We start from the raw sequence: 22,564 nt of genomic DNA, 5'->3' as shown, positions 1-22,564 counted from the left end.
CCATTTTACTGTGTGTGAACCAAGGTGCTGCCTTCCTCTGGTTGGATAATTCACTGTTATTTACAAATATTTACACATTTTCCTACTGTACCAGTCTTATTCCTAAATAATTATTACATCACCCAAACCTACATGCTGTGAGACCAGGGTGGGAGTGGATCTAAATTTGTGTAAATACTTTTGGTGAAAGTCTGTACATTTACATAGTGTACTCTGCTGTTGTGAGTCCCACAGAATCTTCTGAAGCTGGCTGTAGGGCAGCTCTCCCCATCTTCAGCAGCCCTGTAGGAACCTTTAGAAGCAAAAAATCTGACAAATTTGCCAGCAAATAAGTAAAGAGGAAGCAGAGCAGTGTGCTTTACTTTTTACCTTTTAAGTTCTTCTGAATAGTTTGAAACCCCATGTAAGTGGTGGGGATACCTTCCAATCTTACAGCAGTGGTATTTGCTCACCCTCACCTCTGTAACTACCCACTACAGCTACTGCTCCCTCTTTAATATAGGTCAGTTTGAGGCACAGGTGGCTCCCAAGCCACATATTCTGTCAAATAGACCCAAAATTCTTTGGGAACAGAACTTCCTCTATTGATTTTGTGCCAGTCAGGCACTAAACTGTAGTTTGGGTCTTGATTCACTGCTGCCTTGGGGCAAAGTCAGGCCAGGATTTTTAGCTGTTCCTTTAAGGGTGCTGAAAGAAAGCCAGCTGGAGGCCTTTCCAAAGGAGGTGTCAGAGCAAGCTGTAACACTAGAAGAACAGGAAAAGCACAAAACCCAAACAGAGTCCAGTAGCTGCAATACACACGGGACAACCAGAAGTAAGACTGGGAATACTAAAAGGAGGCTTTTCCCTTGGAAGTAAGAAAGGAAGAACTCCAGCACAGAAGGTATGATTATATATGAACTTTAGAAATATGAAATCCTGCAATGACAAGGGAAAGTGGGAGGAAAGAAGAGAGCAATCCAGTGGGGAGCTGGGGGGCTGTGTTACGCTGTGTGTAGAAGAGCTGACAGCTCTGGCAGCAAGAACTGCTGAAGGAAAAAAGAAACAGATTTTTTTTGTTGCAAAACACCACCAAGGCATCCTAAAATCTCTTCAAAAGTGAACAAACCCTGGATTTATAAAAGAAAAATTGACCACATAGGATGACTGAACCAGGAACAACTTGGATCCTTCCCCCTCAAGCAGCAAGGCAGAGCTCTGGTTGTCAGAGGTTTGTGGTTAGGAATGCAGAAAGGAGGGCTTGTACAGAAGCTGCAGAGCTGGAGGGGGCTTCACTAAGGGCTGGGGTGTGAGTGGAACACAAACCCCAGGGCAGGTGAGGTGACACCCTCTCCCACTCCTCAAGGGCAGAGTGGGCTGCCCCTGAGAGCCCTCAGCCCCCTGCCCCTCCCAGCCCAGCACCAGTGACAGTTGTTTTCTGCACAGCTCCTTGTATCAAGTGGGAAACTTCTCACTTCACCTACCAGCCTAACCCTGGCAGCTCAAAGAGCAGAAGTGCAGATTAGAGGTAAGGTCTAGCCCAAAACCCTGAAGAGTGCACAGCTGGCACTGTAGGGATGCAGTGACCAGGACACACCTTAAGTTCTTCTGTGTACAGCAGAAACTGTGAATTCCTGCACAGGATGGAAAAGCCCTGCCACCCATGGGCAGCATCCCAGGGGCAGCACAAGCACCCTGCAAGCCCTGCAGAGGCAGCAGTGGCCCACTCACTTCCCAAGGTGTGTGTGACATTTTGACAGGCTACATGAGGCTTGCTGCCCTTGTGTCACACAGCCTGCTGGGGGTGAGCAAACAGGTCAAGACCTGAAACAGAGCAGAGAATCTAGGCTGGAAAGGGAAAAATATGCCCTGGCTACGTCCCAAAGCTGACTTGTACAAATGTTTCTCATTACAGTGTTAGAAATGGTCTCCACCCTACTCTCTGGTGTGATTCTCTCAGAATCACACAAAGCATTCCCATGGCACTGGGTGCTGTATGGCTTTAATGATTACCACGTGGGAGGAGAGCCAGGGATGTTATGGTGACTCAGTGAGCATGATCCTGGGCAGGGCCCAAACTGGTCCTGCCACAGCCACGTTTGCAGCAGGCTGATGTTCCAACAGCTGTGAGGAAGGAGGGGCAGAAATGCTTCCTTCCTGGAGCACTCAGTGTCTCAGTCCTCCCCAGCTCATTTGCCTTGCTGGGGCCACCTTGCCATCTAGTGGTTCACACTGCAGAGCTGACACAGAGCTGGGTTCCTTCCTGCTGGAATCCTGTAGTGCCCGTGCTTTTGGCCTTTATGCACCAGAGGAAGTGATTCAAATTCCCTTGGATCTGTACCCATTTCCTAGTGTGTCAGGCTGTCAGTAAAAAGTGCTGTCATAGCACGAAGTTAGAAAAGAAGATGCATAATGCCTACTGCCTTGTCCATATCACATCCTATATAAAAGGATCCTCTGCCCATCCAACCTGGATGCTTTGTGCTGAATAGACTTTACTTCAGTTTTTACAAAAAAAAAATGTGTGAAAAAACACTACTTAATTTTTAAGATTTTTATAAGATTCGTTTTTTGCCCAAAAAAGAAAGAGTTATCAGTAGGGAAGTAGATAAAAGTCAAAAGTAGAGTGATAGAAATCCCACCTGCTAATATGCAAAGTCCAAAGGGCTCCAAAAGATAAACTGCACACATTAAGATTCTTGACATTGCCTATACTAACATGAATATGGATATTAACTTCCTTTGCATGTCCCCATTACACCCATTTTGACTTCTGTTTAGGCTCTGTCCAGCAGAGATGCAAACTTTAATTTATTCCACCACCTCACCTAGTGACAAGAACAAAAATACCTGCCTCATTTCATTTCAGCATGAACTGGTAACCTTCTGTGGCCACTTTTATAAATGGAAAATATGATGCTTGTATCCAAAATGGATTTCTTATGCAGATAATTCCAGATTAGACTCAGGCTTGATATCCTTTCCATATTTCTGAGCAGCTCCATCTGCTAGGCTCCAGAGTTATCTATGTCATTCAGCAAGGTGCTTGGCTGTGATCAGTCAAGGTGTCGAGGGAAATCTCAGTGCTCAGCTGTCTTCAGCCACTTCAATCTAGAAAGGCTTTTCCTGTGTTTATCTTGGTCAGTGCAGATAGAATGACAGGGTAGTTTGTTTCCCAGTTAAGGATCTTCCAATTCATTTTTTATAAACTTTCTACAAAGAGAGCAGTAGACAAATGTAAGGAATAGCTATTCACTATAACATTATAAATAAAAATTATTTTGAACTGTCAACCTCTAAAGAGCACTCCTTGGCATTAGAAACCACAAAATGAAAATCAATTACAAGATCTCTTTGCATTTGCATGGGCAGTATCATTATTCTAACAAATTTTATCCTCAGCTTTGCTGCAGAGGCCATGGGCTGCTGGAAGCAAGAGAAAATCAGCACCTGGGCTTTTCCCACCCTGATCCTCTGCCTCTATGGATTCTTCTACATGATGAAACCATCAGAACCTTTCCTAACACCCTATCTAACAGGACCAGATAAAAACCTGACCACAGATGAGGTATGGTTTTATTCTATGATTTCCTTTAACTGAAGTAGTGAAAATAGAAAGGGAAAACACTGTTTAAAGTTTTTTAAAAATATGAAAAGAAAAAAAAAGCACAAATTTAACTAGCTCTGGCAGGTTACAACTTGCAGCAGACTGCATAAATAAAAGATCAATTTAACAGATCCAAGATCCATTTGCCTGCCCAACAGTCCCATGCTGATTCAATGTGGTTATATATTTTATGAATTCCTTCAGAGAAAAAACTTCCCTCTACAACACCATTTAAAATACATGAACTTCCTTTCCTCAACAACCAGAACACTGACATTTTCTCTTCTGTTCTAGGTTACCAACCAGATTTTTCCAGTCTGGACATACTCCTACCTGGCTCTCCTTTTCCCAGTGTTCCTGCTCACAGACTACGTGCGCTACAAGCCCGTCGTCCTCCTGCAGGGCATCAGCCTCATCGTCACGTGGCTCCTGCTGCTCTTTGCACATGGAGTGGTGGCCATGCAGCTGGTGGAATTCTTCTATGGCATGGTCACAGCCACCGAGGTGGCCTATTACGCCTACATCTACAGCGTGGTCAGCAGCCAACACTACCAGAGGGTCACCAGCTACTGCAGGAGCGTCACTCTGGTGGCAGCCACCGTGGCCGCCGTGCTGGGACAGCTGCTGGTGTCCTTAGCAGGCGTCTCCTACTTCCACCTCAACGCCATCAGCTTGGCTTCCGTGTCCCTGGCATTCATGTGCGCGCTCTTCCTGCCCATGCCCCAGAGGAGCATGTTCTTCCACAGGAAAGATGCCCCTGAGCCTGTGCCAGGGCCTGGCAAAGAGCTGCCTGTGGCCACTGCCCCCAGGCCCCAGAGCTGCCAAGAGGAAAGGAGCCCTGATGCTGCTGCCAGGGCCCTGAGCCCCCAGCCCCGGGCTGGCAGTGCCGGGCCCCACAGGCACCTGCTGAGCGTGCTGCTGCAGCTGGGCAGGGACCTGAGGCACTGCTACGGCTCCCGCAAGCTCCTCTGCTGGTCCCTGTGGTGGGCTCTGGCCACGGCCGGCTTCAACCAGGTGGTGAATTACGTCCAGGTGCTGTGGGACTTCCGAGCCCCCTCGCACAGCTCCGCAGTGTACAACGGAGCTGTGGAAGCCATAGCAACTTTTCTGAGTAAGTCAATGTTTAAACATTGATCACAATGACAGCCTCTGAAGTTCCACTTTAGTAAACTTTCAAAGCGCCATTCCATTGCAGGCACTCCAGGGAGCCAGTGCACACCCTGTGCATTCCAGACCTAGGTCTTTGATGTACAACAGTTCAAATGTGAGTTATGTTGGTTTTTCTTTTCTAGCAGACAAATAACTGTATTTTACCAGTATGCAGAAAGTGTGCAAGTCACACAGACATTGCATCTAGCTGGTAAATCCATTCAGAAGCACCCCTGTTTCTTTGGATGAGGCTATTGGGTGTTAGTATTTTTTTCCCCCAAAACAAATATTGCATTGTTCCCCATAACAATGCTATTAGTTTACACAGATGGGAGAAGTTTTCTGTAAAAATTTTACACAAAAAGAACATAATCCTCTCATTTATTCTTTTTTTTCTAGTGAAATACCCTCATGCAACCAGACAAAAAGAAAAAAATGTAGTAATTGCATGATACAAAGATTTTCAGGGGAAAAAAGACCCTATGAATCTTTACTGATCTGAACCATTCCATTTTTGTACCAGGAGTAGATGCTCACATCACACATGCAAAGTGAGGTTATCAAAAGGTAACATCAGAAGATACCACCCTGCCTTGGCTCACATTGTGCTGTTGTAAAGAACTTGCACAAGACGTGGGGGTGTGTTTTATCAGGAAAAATAAACACATCTGCACCACACCTAGTCATTCAGGTCACCTTTACAGTCTTCACCATTCTTGCAGCAGGCAACTAAATAGACCACGTGAATCACGAAGTTGAAGACCTCCTGTAGTATCTACTCCTTGATGAATTTCTCTCTCTCATGGACTTGACTAGTTCTCAGTGTATAAGTATAGAAGTTTTTAAATATAATTTATAGAAGTTTTTAAAAGGGTCTGGGACCCCTAAGAGGGCAGTCAGGTGGCTTAACTTTGCAACAGATGCATCTTCTAGGAGGCCCACAAAAAGCAAACCTATACTTTCTCGTTCCTTGGATATACTTCCTTGATGCCTCAAAACTCACTTTTTTGACAGTTTATCCCCTCTATGAGGTGCACAGAGCTAAACTGTTCAATAGACGGTTTACTAGCCTAACTAGGAGAAGGTGGAAGAATTTCCTTCTTGAACTCCAAACCATGTTCCCAATTCTCTCCCCAGAGAGCCATGCTGTGTACAGACACCTAAATAATGAATCCTCCTACATTACAGTTTATCCCATGAAGTGGAATAAAACACTAAGAATGGAATGGCAGAGACTTGATATATGCAGTTGTCTTAAAATGACCAGTCATCTGCACAGCTGCAGAAGTCATCAGAAATGCTTTCAAACTTCAGACTACTCTGCTTCATTATTCAGCATTGCCTTTCAGCATGAGAGTGTGGCAGGATTTGGTCATACAGACTATGAAGCAGATACAATATTTACACGTATTTTTTTCTCTTTTTCTAGGCTCAATAACATCTTTCCTAGTACAATATATGCAGATTAACTGGGACCATTTTGGAGAACTGGCTTTAGGGATCTTCTCTGCAATAGATGCTGGTTGTCTGTTTCTCATGCACTTCTCTACCAGCATCTGGGCATGTTATGCTGGATATCTCATTTTCAAGGCATGCTATGTGCTCCTCCTGACAATAGCAACGTAAGTACAAAACATCACAAAGCATCATCATCATGCACAGAATACTAACCCTACTTTGAGTTTGCTTTGGGCATCCTTTTCCTCAGAGGTAGCTGACCTAATGCTTGACATAACTGTTTTTAGGTAAGGACAAAAACACTTAAATGTCTGGTTATGTTGTTTTCATTCTTCCAAACAACCAGGAAAAAAATTGTCAAAAGGACATTGAAGATTTACCTAAGCAGCAATTAAATAAGGCACAAGGTAATGTTATTACTAAAGGCAATGATAACTGCAAAATGTAGAAGCTACTTTCCTCCTTCCTGGTGTGAAAGATGCAAAGTGAGCAATAGGGACAATCACACCTTGACAGCCATCCTTTAGGATCACCATATGCCTAGACCCCCTACTGATAAACCTTTTAGCATGTCATGACCTGCATGAATGCAGGAAAAGACTCCACATAAAGTGTTCCCCAACATAATTTTATACATATAATCATGAATGATAATAAGAGGTAAAGAAGGAATAAAAGGGAGCATAGGACATATAAACTCAGATGAGATCTCATAGGAGACCAAGCTATTCTGTTGTCAGAAATAGAAATGTATAAATAATATTAACAACAAATATTTCATCCTGTGTAATAAATACAAAATGTTTAAATATAAAAAATGCATAAAATATAAATATATAATGATAAATATATTAAATATATATTTATTAAATATAAAAAATAAAATATATATTTATTAAATATAAAAAATAAAATATATATTTATTAAATATAAAAAAATAAAATATATATTTATTAAATATAAAAAATAAAATGCTCCAGTCATTTTCTTGCTTGGAATGTCTTTAGACATACCACACTATTTCATTAACAAAAATACTGGATGCATTTTGTGTCAAACTCCAAAATTAATCAGATACCATTTTTTAAAAATTGCTAACATTATAATGCACAGCAAGGTTATGCCTGTCTTGAAGGAAGCCAAGTGAGCTCTTAATTGTCATTTTGGTAGATTGCTACTACATTATAGTTAATTACACCTGGACCATTTCAATATATTCTTAAAAAAACCCCAACAAAGTAAAATCTCGCAAAAAACTCCCAAGCTAAAATTATTGAAAATGAGTCCTGAAGGAATAACACCCTTTTGTTTGTATAGAAACTTTGCAGGTATGTATTGCAAAGAAAGATGTTTTGATTATTGTCAAAAAAGATATTGCAAGTAAAAATCTATGGGCTCTTGACAGAAATAAACAGCAAGTTACCTCCACTGTCAAATCACAAAGCAAAATGTGACTTATTACCATGGAAAGCTTGGTTAGAAGATACCCAGAGTGACCTCCCAGCCAGGGCAGAACTGCTTCCAGTGCCAGAGCAAGTCACAGCTTTGCCTGGCCAGGTCTCTGAAAGCTTCCAGCCATGGACTCTTTACAGCCTGTCTGGCACAGACTGTGCAGGCAGAGAAGGAACAAAGGGAAGGGTACAGAGAGCTGACATTCTACCCGATCATCTGAAAGCAGGGTTTAGAAAAGCAGCCCATGCAGTTCAAAAAAACCCATTAAAACACACTATGGTACCCCAGAATTTTTTTTTTTTTTAGAGAAAGCAATGAAGCAAACAAACAAATGAAGCACCATTTCCTCTGTCCTTGATGCACCATCTGCATGAATCACTTTCTCTTCATCGACTGCTAGACAGCAATAGCTCTCCCAGGGGAAGTGACTGACCTGCCAGTTTCCTGTTAGGTTCCAGATCGCCGTCAATCTGAGCATGGAGCGCTATGCCCTGATGTTTGGATTCAACAACTTCATTGCCCTGCTGATCCAGACCATTCTCACAATAGTTGTTGTAGATTCAAGAGGCCTGGGACTGGACATAGTGACTCAAGTAAGTGCAGTTACCTTACTTCCTATTTACTGCTCAGCCAAGTCATCTTCAAAATTCCTATGCCAAAGGCCAACTTAATTATCTTTCCTCTATAGAAATCCAGACATCATTCTTCCCTTTTGCTTTTTAATGTATTTAGGATTACAGATGCTGGTCTGTTACTTTTCAAAGGGAGATACACCAGAACATAACTAACCAGGCCCTGCTATCCAACCAGTTTTACTAATTGATAGGACACCATCCTCTCTTCCCAAAAGCTCAGACTGGTTTTGTCAGATGCAGAATGGGAGTTCAAGACTATGAGTCACAGTCTGGATTATTTGAGTTATTTCAGCTCAAGTAACTTCTGATTCCAGCTCAGGAGCAAACCTGGTCTGTATCTCAACATGTGCAATAGAGTCTTCTGCCCACAGCTTGGGCACTTCATTTGGGATGGGACACCCTATCTCACAACAATGTCCCTAAATTCAACCCAATGTCACTCAGATGAAGTCAACTGAAACCTACTGACTTCTGCATTTCCTCAGAATTTCCTGGGCTCTCAGCTGGGGCAGCTTCCTACTCTAATGGGTCTGAAGAAGATTAAAGCTATTGACATTCTGCACAGAGAAGGCAAAAGTGACTTTCAAAGAGTAAAGATTGAATCAAACATTATGAAGTCCTACATATTCCTGTCCTTAATTTTAAAGATTTAAATAGCCTTGCCACTGTTGCTGGAAATGTTGATATAAAATCACAGGGTATTTACTGAAACCATTTTGGTGACATTTACTGAAATGTGTAAAAGCAAAACAAGGATGAGCTCAGGTTCTTCATGCAGATTATTCATGACCATGTGGGTAATGAAGGTACTTCTACATTTTGCACTAATAGAAAAAAATATCCTGTTCTTATCCCTCTCCCTGTCTGATGTTTGTTAAGAGGCATAAGGAATGGAAGAAAGGGGCAGTTCTTTATTTCACAGTTATCTGCTGAATACTTGAAAAGCTGAGATTTTGCTTAATCACAAAGCAAAAACTCAAGTGTAGAGAACTGCCAGAACACAAGAAAATCAGAGTGACTGTCATCTTCAGAAGAAGCAGCATTTCTCTAATGTGTTTTTCATTAATTGTTCTGCCTTTTTCTCCTCCTCTCCCAGTTTTTAATTTACGGCAGCTACTTCGCAGTCATACATGGGATTTTCATGATCAGAAGCATTTGTGTGCTCATCTCATGCAAATGCCAAAGGAAAATAGTGAGATCTTGCAGAGAGCAGCTGAACCAGGCTGAGCATGAGTCAAGAGAGCAGATTGTCACAAGCTGCATGACACGGCTATAGGAGGCAGGCACCCTGGAGAAGGGCTTCTCCTGGGAGAAGGGCTCCCAGCAGGGAAGAAGAACAGCATGCAGGGAACAGCAGTGCAAGAAGAACATTCAACTCAGCCCTGAAAAGCTACGCTGAATCATTCCAGCACTTCAGCACAACATATGCCAGCAGAGAGCTCACCAGAATGGCGCTGTGCCAAGAATAAAAGATAAGTTGCTTTAGATTCTTATTTACATGCATATAAATAGCTTAAGGGCAGTAAGTTATACACAGAATCAGAGCAACCACCTTTGCATTCCCCCTGTGCACAATGGCAGAGAGCAGAGTTCACCCTGCCTTGCTCATTGTAGCTCCTGAATGTGGTGCTAGCAAAGCTGCTTCTGCCACATTTGCTGGTGCAATGGCTGAGGGTGTGGCTCCCCTTTGCACAGCCCTTGTTCTGAACCAAGGAAGAAAAGATCATGTTTGCATCATGCTATTCTTTCATACCCAGTACAGGCAGATGGGGGACAGGCTCCTCCTGTCTCATCCCACAGCTCAGTGCACACAGGCTGCAAAAAGCTGGGCTTGCACAACCTGTCCTGGGAGCTACACTGCAACATCACAGTTGTTGCTTGGCCCACATTTGAGAGCTACAAACACTGTGCTGACTTCACAGCAACCTCTGCTGAGAAGGGAAAAACTCCAGAATCCAAGCAAAATGCAAGAGCACTACTCCTTTGTGCTGCCAGTAAAATTAAACTCAGGACTGACTATCTTCCTATTTCAGCAGGAAAAAAATAATATGAAAGAGCTTAAGTCGCACAGACTAAAATCAGAGAAGGACATTGCAGAGAAATTTAGCTGATTCCACAGAGGAAAATTCCAGATTAACAGGAATATCCAAGACTTATAACTGAAACAAACAGTGAGCATCATGTGTGTTTTTGAGTGCCAAGTGAGGGAGGTCCACTGATCTTGGCCAAGAATTTGGCAGGATCAGCCGAACTCATGTCAAGAAGCTCCAAGTCCCACAGCTAATTTTGTCCAAAAGACAGTCCAGGAGAAGAAAAAAGACACTAGAAATGAGTTTGCATAGTGAATGTCTAATTTAATATGAACCATATCCATATGCTGAAGTTATTTCTGTACTGCTGTTTGCTTCTAGCTTCCAATATCTACATCTAACTAATAAAAACCACTTAGCATTTACAGAATATTTTTTCCTGTAGAGGCACAAGCTATCATTTGTTCAGCCATACCAGCTTTTCATACCACTGTCACACACTGCAACTAGACAAAGTGCCCAGAGGCAAGGGCAGGCAGGACAGAAGCAATTTGTTTCAAGTCACAAGAACAATCAGTAGGATCTGACAAAATGAACCTGGCTAATTTTTTAGGCCTTTTGTTTACTACTGTGCATTGTGGGGACATTGTCTGTTGTAAACTGGCTCTAAGCAGAACAGTTTAACCATTACAGTCATAAAAATAGGAGATGCCCTTAGTCTCCAGTGACAGTTCTTTTCTTACTGCAGAACTGAGGGCATGATGCTCCTGCCTGAAGAAACAGGAATAGAATCCAGGAGAGTAAAGACTATTTTTCTATCCTTCCTTGTGAGTAGTAATCTTCTTGTAAGGCACTCAGTTTAGAACTAGATGCAAGTACCAGACTAGAAGTTAACAAGAGCTTGTGTTTAAATTAAGAGGAGGAACTTCATATTTTCAGCTCCATTCTGGCTAGAGCTAACTGCTCTCTGTGTCTGTAGGATGCCACTGAGGAGCAAAGAACTGAGCAGACACAGTGTATTTGGCTTGCAGCTTTAGAGAAAACTATCTTCAGAAAACAAATAAGACTTTAAAGAAAAAATCCATTCCTATTCTCTCTAATCTCCAAAATAATGATTCTGAGGTTGGAAGCTGGCAGGAAGCAATATGGAGGAAATAGGGAATGAAGAACGCAGCTCTTAGGAGTGTTAGGAGGAGAAAGACAAGGCCTTATGTTATCCTGGGTTTTCAGCTGCAAATCAGAACTCACCCAGCAGTCAGAGGTTTCTAAAAGAATAAGATGTACACTTGCACCTGTGTGTTTGTGTACCTGCACACAGACACTCTGGAGAGGAGATAATTGAGACTTGGCAGGTTACAAGGAAGGCTGGAACCACAGGCTGTCTAGTTCTGTGGGAAAAGGAAATTCTCAACATCCACCTCTCCTAGCAACTTTTAGTGCTGCTTGTCTTTCTTCCAGCATGTTAAAGGTTTCCATGCAAACACGGAACTCCAGAGCTGGACACATTCCTCCCCATAGCTGCAACCCCCTCTAAATACACCACTAATTACCTTTGAAACTTTAGTGGGTTTGGGCACAAACCTTCTGCCCAACAAGCTGGTAAGGCCAGTTTGAGCAAACAAGGAACAGATGTGTGTTTGTATTCAAAACATGCAGGTACTGCCCAAGCACTTTGTGGGCTACCAGAGAAACAGAGGCCAGCAGCCCTTTCAGCCCCTGCCCAGCAGCACCTTCCCTTCCAAGGTCCTTTCCCTGCCTCAAAGCCCTTGGCCAGGGAGGAGGATGAAGGGCAGAGGCAGGCCCAGCTCTCCTGAGCATTTCCTGCCTGCTTGCACCACACACTTCAGCCCTGAGGGAACCTCCCATACCTGCAGGACCAGACCAGGCTCTGTCAAGCTCCCAAAGGGCCTCTCCTGCCAGGGCCTCAGCTTCTGCTCCCAGGGTCAACACACGTCCTACCAACAGGCTTTGGGGTGAACTCCAGCCTCTGATGAACCTTGGAACATGCAGGCAGTACAGTCTGAAAAATATGGGTAAAGGAAAGCAAAGCAGCAGCATTTCTCTGAAACAAGCCTGTTAATTTTTTAGCTAAGAACCTAGATTTAGCAGTTGAATTTCATCCCTTTGTCCTTAAATGTCAGATCTGTTCCTATACAGAAGTAATTCCAGGCCAACTAATAGTAGGAAGCATTTGCTGTCCCACCTCCCATAGCCCCAGCAGAGCCAGGACAGTCAGAGCAGCCCCACAAGCCCAGAGGCCTCTGTGCTATGCACGGGACAGGGAGAGTTAGTCCAAATTGTAAAACTGGTTATCTGTCTTTCCATAAATCAGAGACCAGAGCTTTTAATGGTATTTATTAACAGAAAGAATGCAATCATTGCTTTCTTGTCACAACAGGTTTTATTAATCATTAGCTACACTAAGTCTTATAGTTTTATCTTAAAAATAGAACTCAGTTTGCTGACAAAACCCATAAAGAACACTTTCCCTACAATCTTCATGGACAAGTTCTGCAAGAAAGAACAGCTATGACAAGTTGTTATTATTATTATTTCAATTCTGATAACATTTTCAAGTTTAGAAATAACATTTTGGAAAAAAGTTACAGAAATATCTGACTACCACCAGCTCGAAAGGGTGGTTTCTCACTTCTCTGCAAGACAAAGTCATCCAAGGAAGAACTGCACCTGAATCCACAGGAAATGCTCCACAGCCAGACCCTTGACAGGTAATTCATCATTATTTGGGAGTGTGCTGGCTACTCACTTGCTCAGTGCATTTGGAGGTGATGCAAGATTTATGGAGATGTTACTGGTCAGCCCAGGCTTAATTTTTTACATTTTTATCACATTTCAAATAAGGTCTTGAGTTAAAGATACTAGAAGCTATATTTTATTTACAATTATTTGTAAGAGAAAGATGACAGAGGAAATTTTTAAAAATCAAGTTACAAGGTTAGGGCTGCTTTTTCTAACATTCCTCTGAGGTCACAGAAATATTGTCTTTATAACATACAATCTATACTAAGTTTTAATGGATATCATCTCACAGTGCAAGCAGAAGCACTTTTTCAAAAGTGCCTGCTATAGAGTGGAATTCAGCAATTTAAGATACACAGCTTGTAGCAGCATGATTAGACATCAGCTAGTGCTTTGCTTTCATTTGCTTATGATTGAAAACACTATTTCAGTTATTTCAGGATCAGTGAAATTGACTTTTTAACACAAAAGAAGTAAAATAAACTTAAAAACCAAATCTTTCTAGACTTCTTTTTGCTGCCAGCTACACTGAAGAAACAAGCCTCCTTTTCCTTTTGGTCATCACTTTCAAAAATGAAGTCAATAGTTCTCTATTCTAAGTCTCAGCAGGTACCACGAGCAGATAGTTTCTGGGTCTTTTTTTACCCTCTCCAATGACTGGAATGCAAGAAACATGATGAATGTTAAAGCATTTTTAAGAAGCTGAGATCACAATGGGTTGAGCTGCCTGATGGTTTTATTGCCATCAAGAACTTTTGCATGGTCATTGTGTCAAATCAAAAAAGTCAACAAAAAAATCAAACAGATTTGCAAATCAACAGAAAAAAACCTCCTTGAGCACACAGAATGAGCTTTGATCCCACATTTTGCCCACCCATTTATTCAGAAATGAGACTATAATGGAACTTTATTCTTCTGCTACAGCACAGCCACTGAGCCCTAAGCACGTCACCACGAACAACCTTTGACAGACAATACAGAGTTTACCAGGGCTGGTGCACCTTGATCCAGTTGCTCATTTCCAAACTGCAGCTGTGATGCCAGGCAGGTTCAGTGAGGGAACATTGGCTTAGGCATGTGGCACAGCTGGAGCCATGCACTTCACTCGTGAGACAGAAGTGACAATGCCCTTTATCAATATAACAAAGTTCAGTGGTAAATGTGACAGTGGTTTAACAAGACTCAACAGGAAAGTGTGCTTGATTTAGTGCAGAGATGGCAAGATCAGGTTAAACGGTCAGAGAGACTCTCCTAAGTCACTGAGTTCTAAACTCCTCTCAGAGAGGAGCCTGGGTGCAGCTTAGACCCACTCTTAGTCCCAGATTTGGTCAACTGCTTCCATCTAAAGGATTATGCAATATATGCAATAAGTTCTTTATATGATTTAGCCAAGGTTTCAAGGCTGAGCACGCTGTTAGTCACTTACTAAGAATGTGTTGCAGCAAAGAATCTCAGCCTCAGGAGTGTGCCAGAGGTGTCCCTGCCCAAGAGGAGATCCAGGAGTGCAGCTCAGTGCAGGAGAGCTTGAGGTCAATGGTTTGGTTCCATCTGCACACCAGCCAGACATCTGAGTCACCTCTGCAGGCAGCCCTTGGCTGTCATACTGCCACCTGTACCCCTAAGTCCAGTTACACTAGATGCCACCACCACAGCCCTCACTGGTGGTTATGGCTGCAGGGGAGTGACTGTAGGTTTAGTTAAAATGTAAACTTGAAAATTAATTTTTACCAACTGTGAAGAGCATCTAATCTCCCTTTGCCACCTTTTTTTTTGTTTGTTTAGGTAGATTATGGATTGCTGGAAGGGAGCCGTAAGCCACAGCTGGATTTATCCCACGGTGATCATCTGTGTAAATGGATTTTTCACCACAATGAGGCCATCAGAATCTTTTCTCACCCCCTATCTAACAGGACCAGACAAAAACCTAACGGCTGAAGAGGTATGTAACTATTCTCTTAAGCAGTAACTAAAATGCTTAAAGCATTAGGCCTTACAGCAGTAACTAAAGGGAAGATAAGTGTGAATATTTTATCTAAAGACCCATATTTAAGATGCTTCTGGAAAGGAGTCACCTCTTTGGCAGGAGGTCCAAACTTTAAAGTCCCTACATTCTCAGGGCTTTGAAACCCCTTTGGTAGTTGATATTTTTGGCAAAATCAGGTCAGCTAGTTCCTCTCTCCACCCCAGAGGAGACATTTATTTATACTTACCATGGAATTGATTACACTGACAGAATTGATTTCAAAACACAAGAAAGCTAAGCAGCCTTCACAGCTAAGCAGCCTTCCCCTTATGAGTTGTAAGCTTATTTCCTATATTCCCTATATTTCATGCATTCATTAACCTGTGGAGTTTAAGTTCACATTCAGAAAAATTGGGGGTCTTTGACAAAAACATGCACTCCAAGCTTCCTTGCTACGTGCTGTGTTCAGCACTGGCTGCTTCAGGAGTACACCTCCCAACAAAAGGGGACATGGTTAACACGTGGCTGAGTCATGGAGCTAACGGTATAATTAGAAAACACAGGCTTGCTACACCCACGTACAGCTAATATGAAGAACAGTCATTCCTGATGTGCAGTAGCAAATGTTAAGGCAGAATCTACCAGCACACTGTGAACCCAAGGTTTCTGCTGAAAAAAGGTATTTGTGGTTTAGGTTGTCAGGGAGTTTTTTTCTCCCCCTTTTTAATTATTTTTTTAACCAAAAAAGAAAGCATTATTTCTTATATAAATCACACAGATAGCATCAGAGAATGCCTTAAGTCTGATTTCAGCAAGAATCCTTAACTCAAAATCAAGCAGAGTACAGATATTGTCTCTTTCAGCCAAACTCACCTCGAGTTAATTCAATGAGGTAATTCTAAGTTCAGAGAAACAAAAGAAGTCACACAGAAAGATACAGCAAACCTGCTGCTCACTATGCAAAATCATTCCAGTACCTGTTCAGAAGTAAAAAGCATTCCTCCAGCATTTGATACAGTTCCTTTCTAGTCGAATTGCTTAAGCAGAGAACAAGAGATAGGAATCGACACCTCGGCAGGCCCCACAATTACTGGGCAAGACCTGTCCAAAACAGGCAACAGAGTCAGAGAAGAAGGTTGCTTTGTCATGTGCATCTGTAAGGATACCTGCCCCAGGTCTGCCCAAACTGTCCAGGCAAGCACTGAGCTTGAGTGGCAACCACAAACAGCACCTTCCAACCCAAAATCAGATGAGTTTTAGAAAAAAGAGAAAGAATTTCTTCACAGGGCATCTATGTATTGAAGTCCATCTTAAACTTACTGAAAGACTTCTTTACTTCAAATTTACTTTAAATCAGAAAGAAACATAGAAGGTGCAGTACCCCAGTAGCAGCTACACACTCTGTGCAGCTCCAGTTCCCCTTTGTAAGAAGCACATGCTTTTATCTACACCTAACAAGGGAAAGACGTGACCAAAGGTATACAATGACTCACATTAAGTTAAAACAAGCCTTCATTGTCAGATACTGTAGGGAATAAGATTTGAAACTAGAGAGACATTAGACACAAAGTTAAAATTGCTTTAAACAGCTGCACATCAAAACCTGTCTTCTTCATAGGCCTTTATTGGAATTACTTTTTAAGCCAATCTATCTGTTTCTGTAGTAGAGCATAGCATCACTGTCTTTAGCCCTTACATAGTGAAGTCACAGTCTTGTAACTAAAAGCAGTTTAAACCTGCACTGTTCAGACATTTCAATGTTTCATATCATCAAACTATGTCATTTGAGCAGTAACACCATCAAAAACCATGCAAGGGGGTATTTTAAACATATGGAGGGGTTGGGGCTGTTTTGTTTGTTTAACATCTCCTCTTTCATTGTGTTCTAGGTTACCAACCAGATTTTTCCAGTCTGGACATACTCCTACCTGGCTCTCCTTTTCCCAGTGTTCCTGCTCACAGACTACGTGCGCTACAAGCCCGTCGTCCTCCTGCAGGGCATCAGCCTCATCGTCACGTGGCTCCTGCTGCTCTTTGCACATGGAGTGGTGGCCATGCAGCTGGTGGAATTCTTCTATGGCATGGTCACAGCCACCGAGGTGGCCTATTACGCCTACATCTACAGCGTGGTCAGCAGCCAACACTACCAGAGGGTCACCAGCTACTGCAGGAGCGTCACTCTGGTGGCAGCCACCGTGGCCGCCGTGCTGGGACAGCTGCTGGTGTCCTTAGCAGGCGTCTCCTACTTCCACCTCAACGCCATCAGCTTGGCTTCTGTGTCCCTGGCATTCGTGTGCGCGCTCTTCCTGCCCATGCCCCAGAGGAGCATGTTCTTCCACAGGAAAGATGCCCCTGAGCCTGTGCCAGGGCCTGGCAAAGAGCTGCCTGTGGCCACTGCCCCCAGGCCCCAGAGCTGCCAAGAGGAAAGGAGCCCTGATGCTGCTGCCAGGGCCCTGAGCCCCCAGCCCCAGGCTGGCAGTGCCGGGCCCCACAGGCACCTGCTGAGCGTGCTGCTGCAGCTGGGCAGGGACCTGAGGCACTGCTACGGCTCCCGCAAGCTCCTCTGCTGGTCCCTGTGGTGGGCTCTGGCCACGGCCGGCTTCAACCAGGTGGTGAATTACGTCCAGGTGCTGTGGGACTTCCGAGCCCCCTCGCACAGCTCCGCAGTGTACAACGGAGCTGTGGAAGCCATAGCAACTTTTTTGGGTAAGCAATCATTAGCTTGGAACACATCCTGTGCTGAGAGACTCTTCAGCAATGGGTTTGGTACCTTCCCATCTCCTATGAGGACTAAGTAAACAGACAGAGATAAACAGTTTGCAAAGCATGACTTTACTATAAACTTTTACAGTGGGTTCTTCAAAATTATTCTTAAAACATATATAAATAAGCTTTTCCTTCTTAGAGGAGACTCATTCTGCCAAAATATTTTAAGTTTACTGCTCTGTTTAGACCATGTCTTTAACCTCAAGTAAGCATATCAAAACTGTGCAATGATATCTTCCATATTCCTCCTTCAAATACACCTTAAGCTGGCTGCTTTAAGAATGAAAAGAACATGTTAGGAGATACACTGCTCTAAATACTACTCAGAGCATATTGTGAAAATGTCTATTTAGACACTGGATTAAAAATCCTTCCAGTCTAAGTGCTCCTCACCAAATATTCTGACTACATCTGTGTCCTGACTGGCATGTTTGCCATAACAAAGACTGTGTGCTCAACCCCTGTATGGGCCATTCACTTCAGAGCTCAACTTGATGGTCCTTGTGGGTCCCTTCCAAGTTAGAATATTTTGTGGAACCATTTCTGTGATGTGACAAGGCTGAGAGCACTGTAATTGTTTACCTTTGAAAACCAAGAAATCTTGTTAATGTGCATAGAGACTTGAAAGGGAGGAGCAAAGAGGATGGAACCATGCTCTTCCCAGTGGTTGCCAGTGCCAGGACAAGAGTCAAGGGGCACAAAATCAAGCAAAGTTCCACTTAAACAGAGAGGAACATTTTTATTCCAAGGGTGATTTTAAACAGGAACAGGTTGGCCAGAGGTGTGGACACTCCATCCTAGAGTCAAAACCTAGGCACCATCCTGAGCAGCTTCCTTTAGCTGGCAGCTTTTAACAGGGCCATGTTACCTCCATCTCCTCCAACCTCAGCCATTCTGCTTCTCATTAGTCCACCCAAATTCCATTTCTCTTTAGCCACAGAAGGATATGGGTAAAGTGAAACTTCATTTACATGGCTGTGCAGCACCAATACAGCCTCCTTTTGGAGCTCCTATTTACACAGCTGTCTCTCCCTATATTCCAGGAGCTGTATCCCACACTGCTACAGGGAATTGTCAGGTTACTCTTCCTCCCTGCAATCAGCCTGAAAATCCATTTTACTGAAGCTACTCCAGAACTTCTGACTACTGCTTTGAACAGAGTTCCCAAAGTCTTTCTTGCACTTACACCCTGTGGCACTTGACACAGAAGGCATACAGAAGGCACAGAATACAGAAGGCACTCTCAGCACTGGGAACCACTGCTCATGGCAGGGATGGACCAAAGGGGTTGGTTTGCTCCAATTTTTGGAATTCTGATGAAGAACACATACAACCAGCAAACAAAGTCCAGTTATTGTGCTAGCCCACCTGAGAACATGCGGTTTACTACACTGTAATAGACTCAAGTAAGGGTTTTAACATGTGATGGCCAATAAGACATTGACAAATGCAGTTTCATAAGGCTTTTCACTAGAAACTGAAAATACACTTTCAGTAAAAAAAAAGCATAAAGTGCTAAGGTTTTCTTTCCTTAAAGAACTTCACATGAAGTAATTAAACTCATTATACATATTTTGACAGAAAATGCTTGGTGGGATTGTTCTTCTCTTTGCTCACAGTTGTCTAAAAACGGAGCAACAATAGATAGTGCACTGCTGCCTCCAGCCTTAGGCATGAGGCACTTTCCCAGAGCACTTCAGGCAGTGAAGGGTCTAAGCAAGGAGGAAAACATCCAAACTAACAGAAGACTCCCACACCCCTAACAAGAAATATGATCCACACCATTACCAAAGTCCACTGTGAGCAAGACTGAAGAGCTCCTGGCATGATCCAATGACAGTTATGCAATGGCTCTCAATGATAATGTTTCAAAGTTTTAATTACTACTTTTCAATTTTCAGGTTCGGCAACATCCATGGCAGTTGGATATGTCAAAATAAACTGGGATGTCTCTGGAGAACTGGCTTTGGGAATTTTCTCTGCACTGGATAGTGGTTCTCTGCTTCTTATGCATTTCACTGACAACATCTGGGCATGTTATGCTGGTTACCTTGCATTTAAAGCTTGCTATATGCTCCTTATAACAATAGCCACGTAAGTACAACATGCAACTGGTCTAACTAAATTGATTTAAATCACTGTCAAATTCTTATATTTATCAAAATTTTACTGGATGTTTCCCTAGATATAAATACAAATAGGTTATGACAGCAGCATATATTGTTTCTAGCCTGTATAAAACTGGGTAAAATTATATGACCTAACCATTACCATAGCACAGTCCAAGTCAGAACAAGGTAGTTTCTGCACTTGGCTGTTCAATGACCAATGCATGAGTATTCTTAAAATGATCCAATGAATATACACAGGTATTTAGCAAAAATATTCACTCAAGGGTAAATAAGATGCACAAGTCACAAAGCCAGAAAAAACCAAAAAAAATTTCTGTCAAAATGAAGCTGGTAAAGCTTAATAGCCAAGACTGAAGTGATCTTGTCCTTTGAAGAGTGCAGTGCCCATTAAACTGTTCCCATAAGTGCATCCAGCCATCCTTGCTCTCCACGGTTTTGTGAACCTGTGCATTCATTATCAGGTTTCAGATTGCTGTCAACCTCAGTATGGAGCGCTATGCTTTGATGTTTGGCTTCAACAACTTTGTTGCACTGGTGATTCAGACGATTTTAACTGTTGTTGTAGTAGATTCAAGCGGTCTGGGACTGGATATCAGCACTCAGGTAAGCCACTGAGTCCCACTGCTTAGTTCCCCTACTCTCCTTCAAAAGCAGGTTCTACTCCAAGATTAGCCTGTGGTAATGTGCAAGCTCAGGACAGTTACTCACCTGGAAAATGACTCATTTAAAATGAACTGGCTGGACCTGCTTGTCCTCTAAGCCTTCCAATACTGGGATGACTGGAAAATATTCTGTGTTCACAAAACAGAGGGCAAAGGTGACCACCTATTACTTTGGGTATTCTTTCAATTAAAGGCTTACTATTCACAAGTTTATAGTCAAAATACCCTAACCAGAAGCAGGAAGCCAGTTGAAAGACAACCTATGGGTCAACTACTAGGGTAATTCTAAGTTACATAGTTTCAGTGGACACACCTTTAAAGTTACTGTAATTGTGAAAATTAACTCCTGGCAAGTCCTCATTAAATTGCTGAAATTAGTTTAAACAGAGACACTTAATGAGTCTAAGACTCTAGCTTTCATGTTTCCAGAAAAAAGACAAAGTGCAAGACAGCTGTCCTCCCTTACTGAGGTGGGGAAGGACATAATCAGAACATTGTCTCCCCTTTTACAACCACAGAATTTCTATAGTGTAAAGTCAAGCAGTCCAGACTTTTGAATCCTCTCAAAATGGGGTCATTCTGGGCACATGTGACAGGGAAGGGAAGGCAGCAATGGAGGGACACCCCTCAGAGTCAAAAACTGTTTCTCCTGTTAGATAACTACTTTTCTGTCTCCCCACCTCCATTTCCCAGTTTCTCATTTATGGCAGCTACTTCACAGTCATAACTGCAATTTTCCTGATCAGAAGCATGTACACCATAATTTCCATCAAATGCAGAAATACAAGTGTGGCTGCTGAAAGCACTGCCCCTTAACAACCAAGAAAAAAGCAATGGTTACAAGCAACAATGCAGAAGGCTCCGTCATCTGGACAAGAAATCAAGAGAAATGTAACGTTCAATCAAGGAAAACTGGTCTAGGTTGAAGCAAGCTGTTTATGAGCCTACTGCACAGAGAGCTTTGTCAACAGGACAATGCATTTCCTCCAATTTCTTCACCAACAGTTTAATACAAACATTCCTCAAACAGTCTTCTAATTCAAGTTTAGTGATCTGACATATAAACTTCTATTAAGGCTCAGTGAGCACAAGGACATACAAATGCCTGAACCTCACATCAGAAGAACTCACAGACATGCCCAGGCAATCTAAAGCAGTTGAACCATACAATGACCTGTCAGAAAATTTGTCACAGAGGCCTTTGGAAAATTTAAGACTTTTTCAACTGGACATCATGTCTGCCTTACAGAGCTCAGGATGGTCCTGCAAGTGTAGCATCTTCTTACACTTGTAACAGCTGATGTTTAGGACTGAAGCCTAATCTAGGAGGTCTCCATATTAATTTCTGTATAAGGGGCCTAAAGTTATCAAATGAAGTGCTTTGATGCTAAAACACAAAAATACAGCTTTTAGGCAACTATGCTATTTGCATGAACAATTGAGGGAATAACTGCAGAGATCTCCATGATAAAAACATTTAAAATCAGGGCTGAAAAATTCATTTTGTAAATAAAGCTATTTTAAAACCTAATCAACAAAACACCAATGGTGTCAGTTTATGCTCAATATACAGAAAACTCAAAACAATGCAAGATCTTCAGCTTACCTGGAATTGGACAAATCTAAAATCCGTGAACACAGACTAAAGAGGTGTGCTTGTGTGTAGTTAAAAGTTGCAAACCTTTTATCTGTCATAATTCAGTTATGAAAAATAAAGTATTCCACTACTTCTACAGCATATTCTAAACTACATGTCTTGCATACTTCAATCAGTTTTAGTGTATCAGCAGTAATATTTGGATTAGAACAATCTCTATAGATGCTGATCTCCTTAGCACTTGTCCAAAGCCTAATTTACACCACTGTAAGTGAAGAGGGCACAGAATTGTTGCTCTTTCATAACACTTCTCATCTCATTGACAAGACATCTCTTTGATTTGGTCCAGTTCTCAGCACTAAGCATTTTTAAG

At 42.5% G+C, this 22,564-nt stretch overlaps 2 protein-coding genes across 3 annotated transcripts; both read left to right on the top strand.

Moving 5' to 3' along the window:
- The first annotated feature begins 787 nt into the window (after positions 1-787).
- Positions 788-10,741, top strand: LOC136560864 (thiamine transporter 2-like). 2 transcript variants are annotated; one of them, XM_066556957.1, is made up of 6 exons: positions 788-883; positions 3,382-3,547; positions 3,881-4,697; positions 6,165-6,357; positions 8,098-8,239; positions 9,378-10,741. In XM_066556957.1, the coding sequence occupies exons 2-6, from the start codon at positions 3,398-3,400 to the stop codon at positions 9,555-9,557; spliced, it is 1,482 nt and encodes a 493-aa protein (XP_066413054.1). In that variant the 5' UTR covers positions 788-883; positions 3,382-3,397; the 3' UTR covers positions 9,558-10,741. The 2 variants fall into 2 exon arrangements, with proteins under 2 accessions (XP_066413054.1, XP_066413053.1); XM_066556956.1 differs by lacking the exon at positions 788-883 and having other exon boundaries at positions 3,344-3,547.
- Positions 10,742-11,611: 870 nt separating this feature from the next.
- LOC136560865 (thiamine transporter 2-like) lies at positions 11,612-22,334 on the top strand. Its single transcript, XM_066556958.1, has 6 exons — positions 11,612-13,040; positions 14,854-15,010; positions 16,924-17,740; positions 19,702-19,894; positions 20,394-20,535; positions 21,288-22,334. Exons 2-6 carry the CDS (start codon positions 14,861-14,863, stop codon positions 21,408-21,410), a joined length of 1,425 nt encoding a protein of 474 aa, XP_066413055.1. The 5' UTR covers positions 11,612-13,040; positions 14,854-14,860; the 3' UTR covers positions 21,411-22,334.
- Positions 22,335-22,564: the final 230 nt, after the last annotated feature.

This window comes from Molothrus aeneus, chromosome 10 (assembly GCF_037042795.1).
Source record: "Molothrus aeneus isolate 106 chromosome 10, BPBGC_Maene_1.0, whole genome shotgun sequence".
Classification (NCBI taxonomy): domain Eukaryota; kingdom Metazoa; phylum Chordata; class Aves; order Passeriformes; family Icteridae; genus Molothrus; species Molothrus aeneus.
The sequence above is the reverse complement of the archived record's forward strand: the minus strand, read 5'-3'. Positions and strand labels throughout refer to the sequence as shown.

Coding starts and splice junctions, on each gene's coding strand:
- LOC136560864 (XM_066556956.1), top strand. CDS start 3,344: ATGGGCAGTATCATTATTCTAACAAATTTTATCCTCAGCTTTGCTGCA. Junction 6,358..8,097: donor CTCCTCCTGACAATAGCAAC/GTAAGTACAAAA, acceptor GTTTCCTGTTAG/GTTCCAGATCGCCGTCAATC. Junction 8,240..9,377: donor GACTGGACATAGTGACTCAA/GTAAGTGCAGTT, acceptor CTCCTCTCCCAG/TTTTTAATTTACGGCAGCTA.
- LOC136560865 (XM_066556958.1), top strand. CDS start 14,861: ATGGATTGCTGGAAGGGAGCCGTAAGCCACAGCTGGATTTATCCCACG. Junction 15,011..16,923: donor AAAACCTAACGGCTGAAGAG/GTATGTAACTAT, acceptor ATTGTGTTCTAG/GTTACCAACCAGATTTTTCC. Junction 19,895..20,393: donor CTCCTTATAACAATAGCCAC/GTAAGTACAACA, acceptor ATTCATTATCAG/GTTTCAGATTGCTGTCAACC.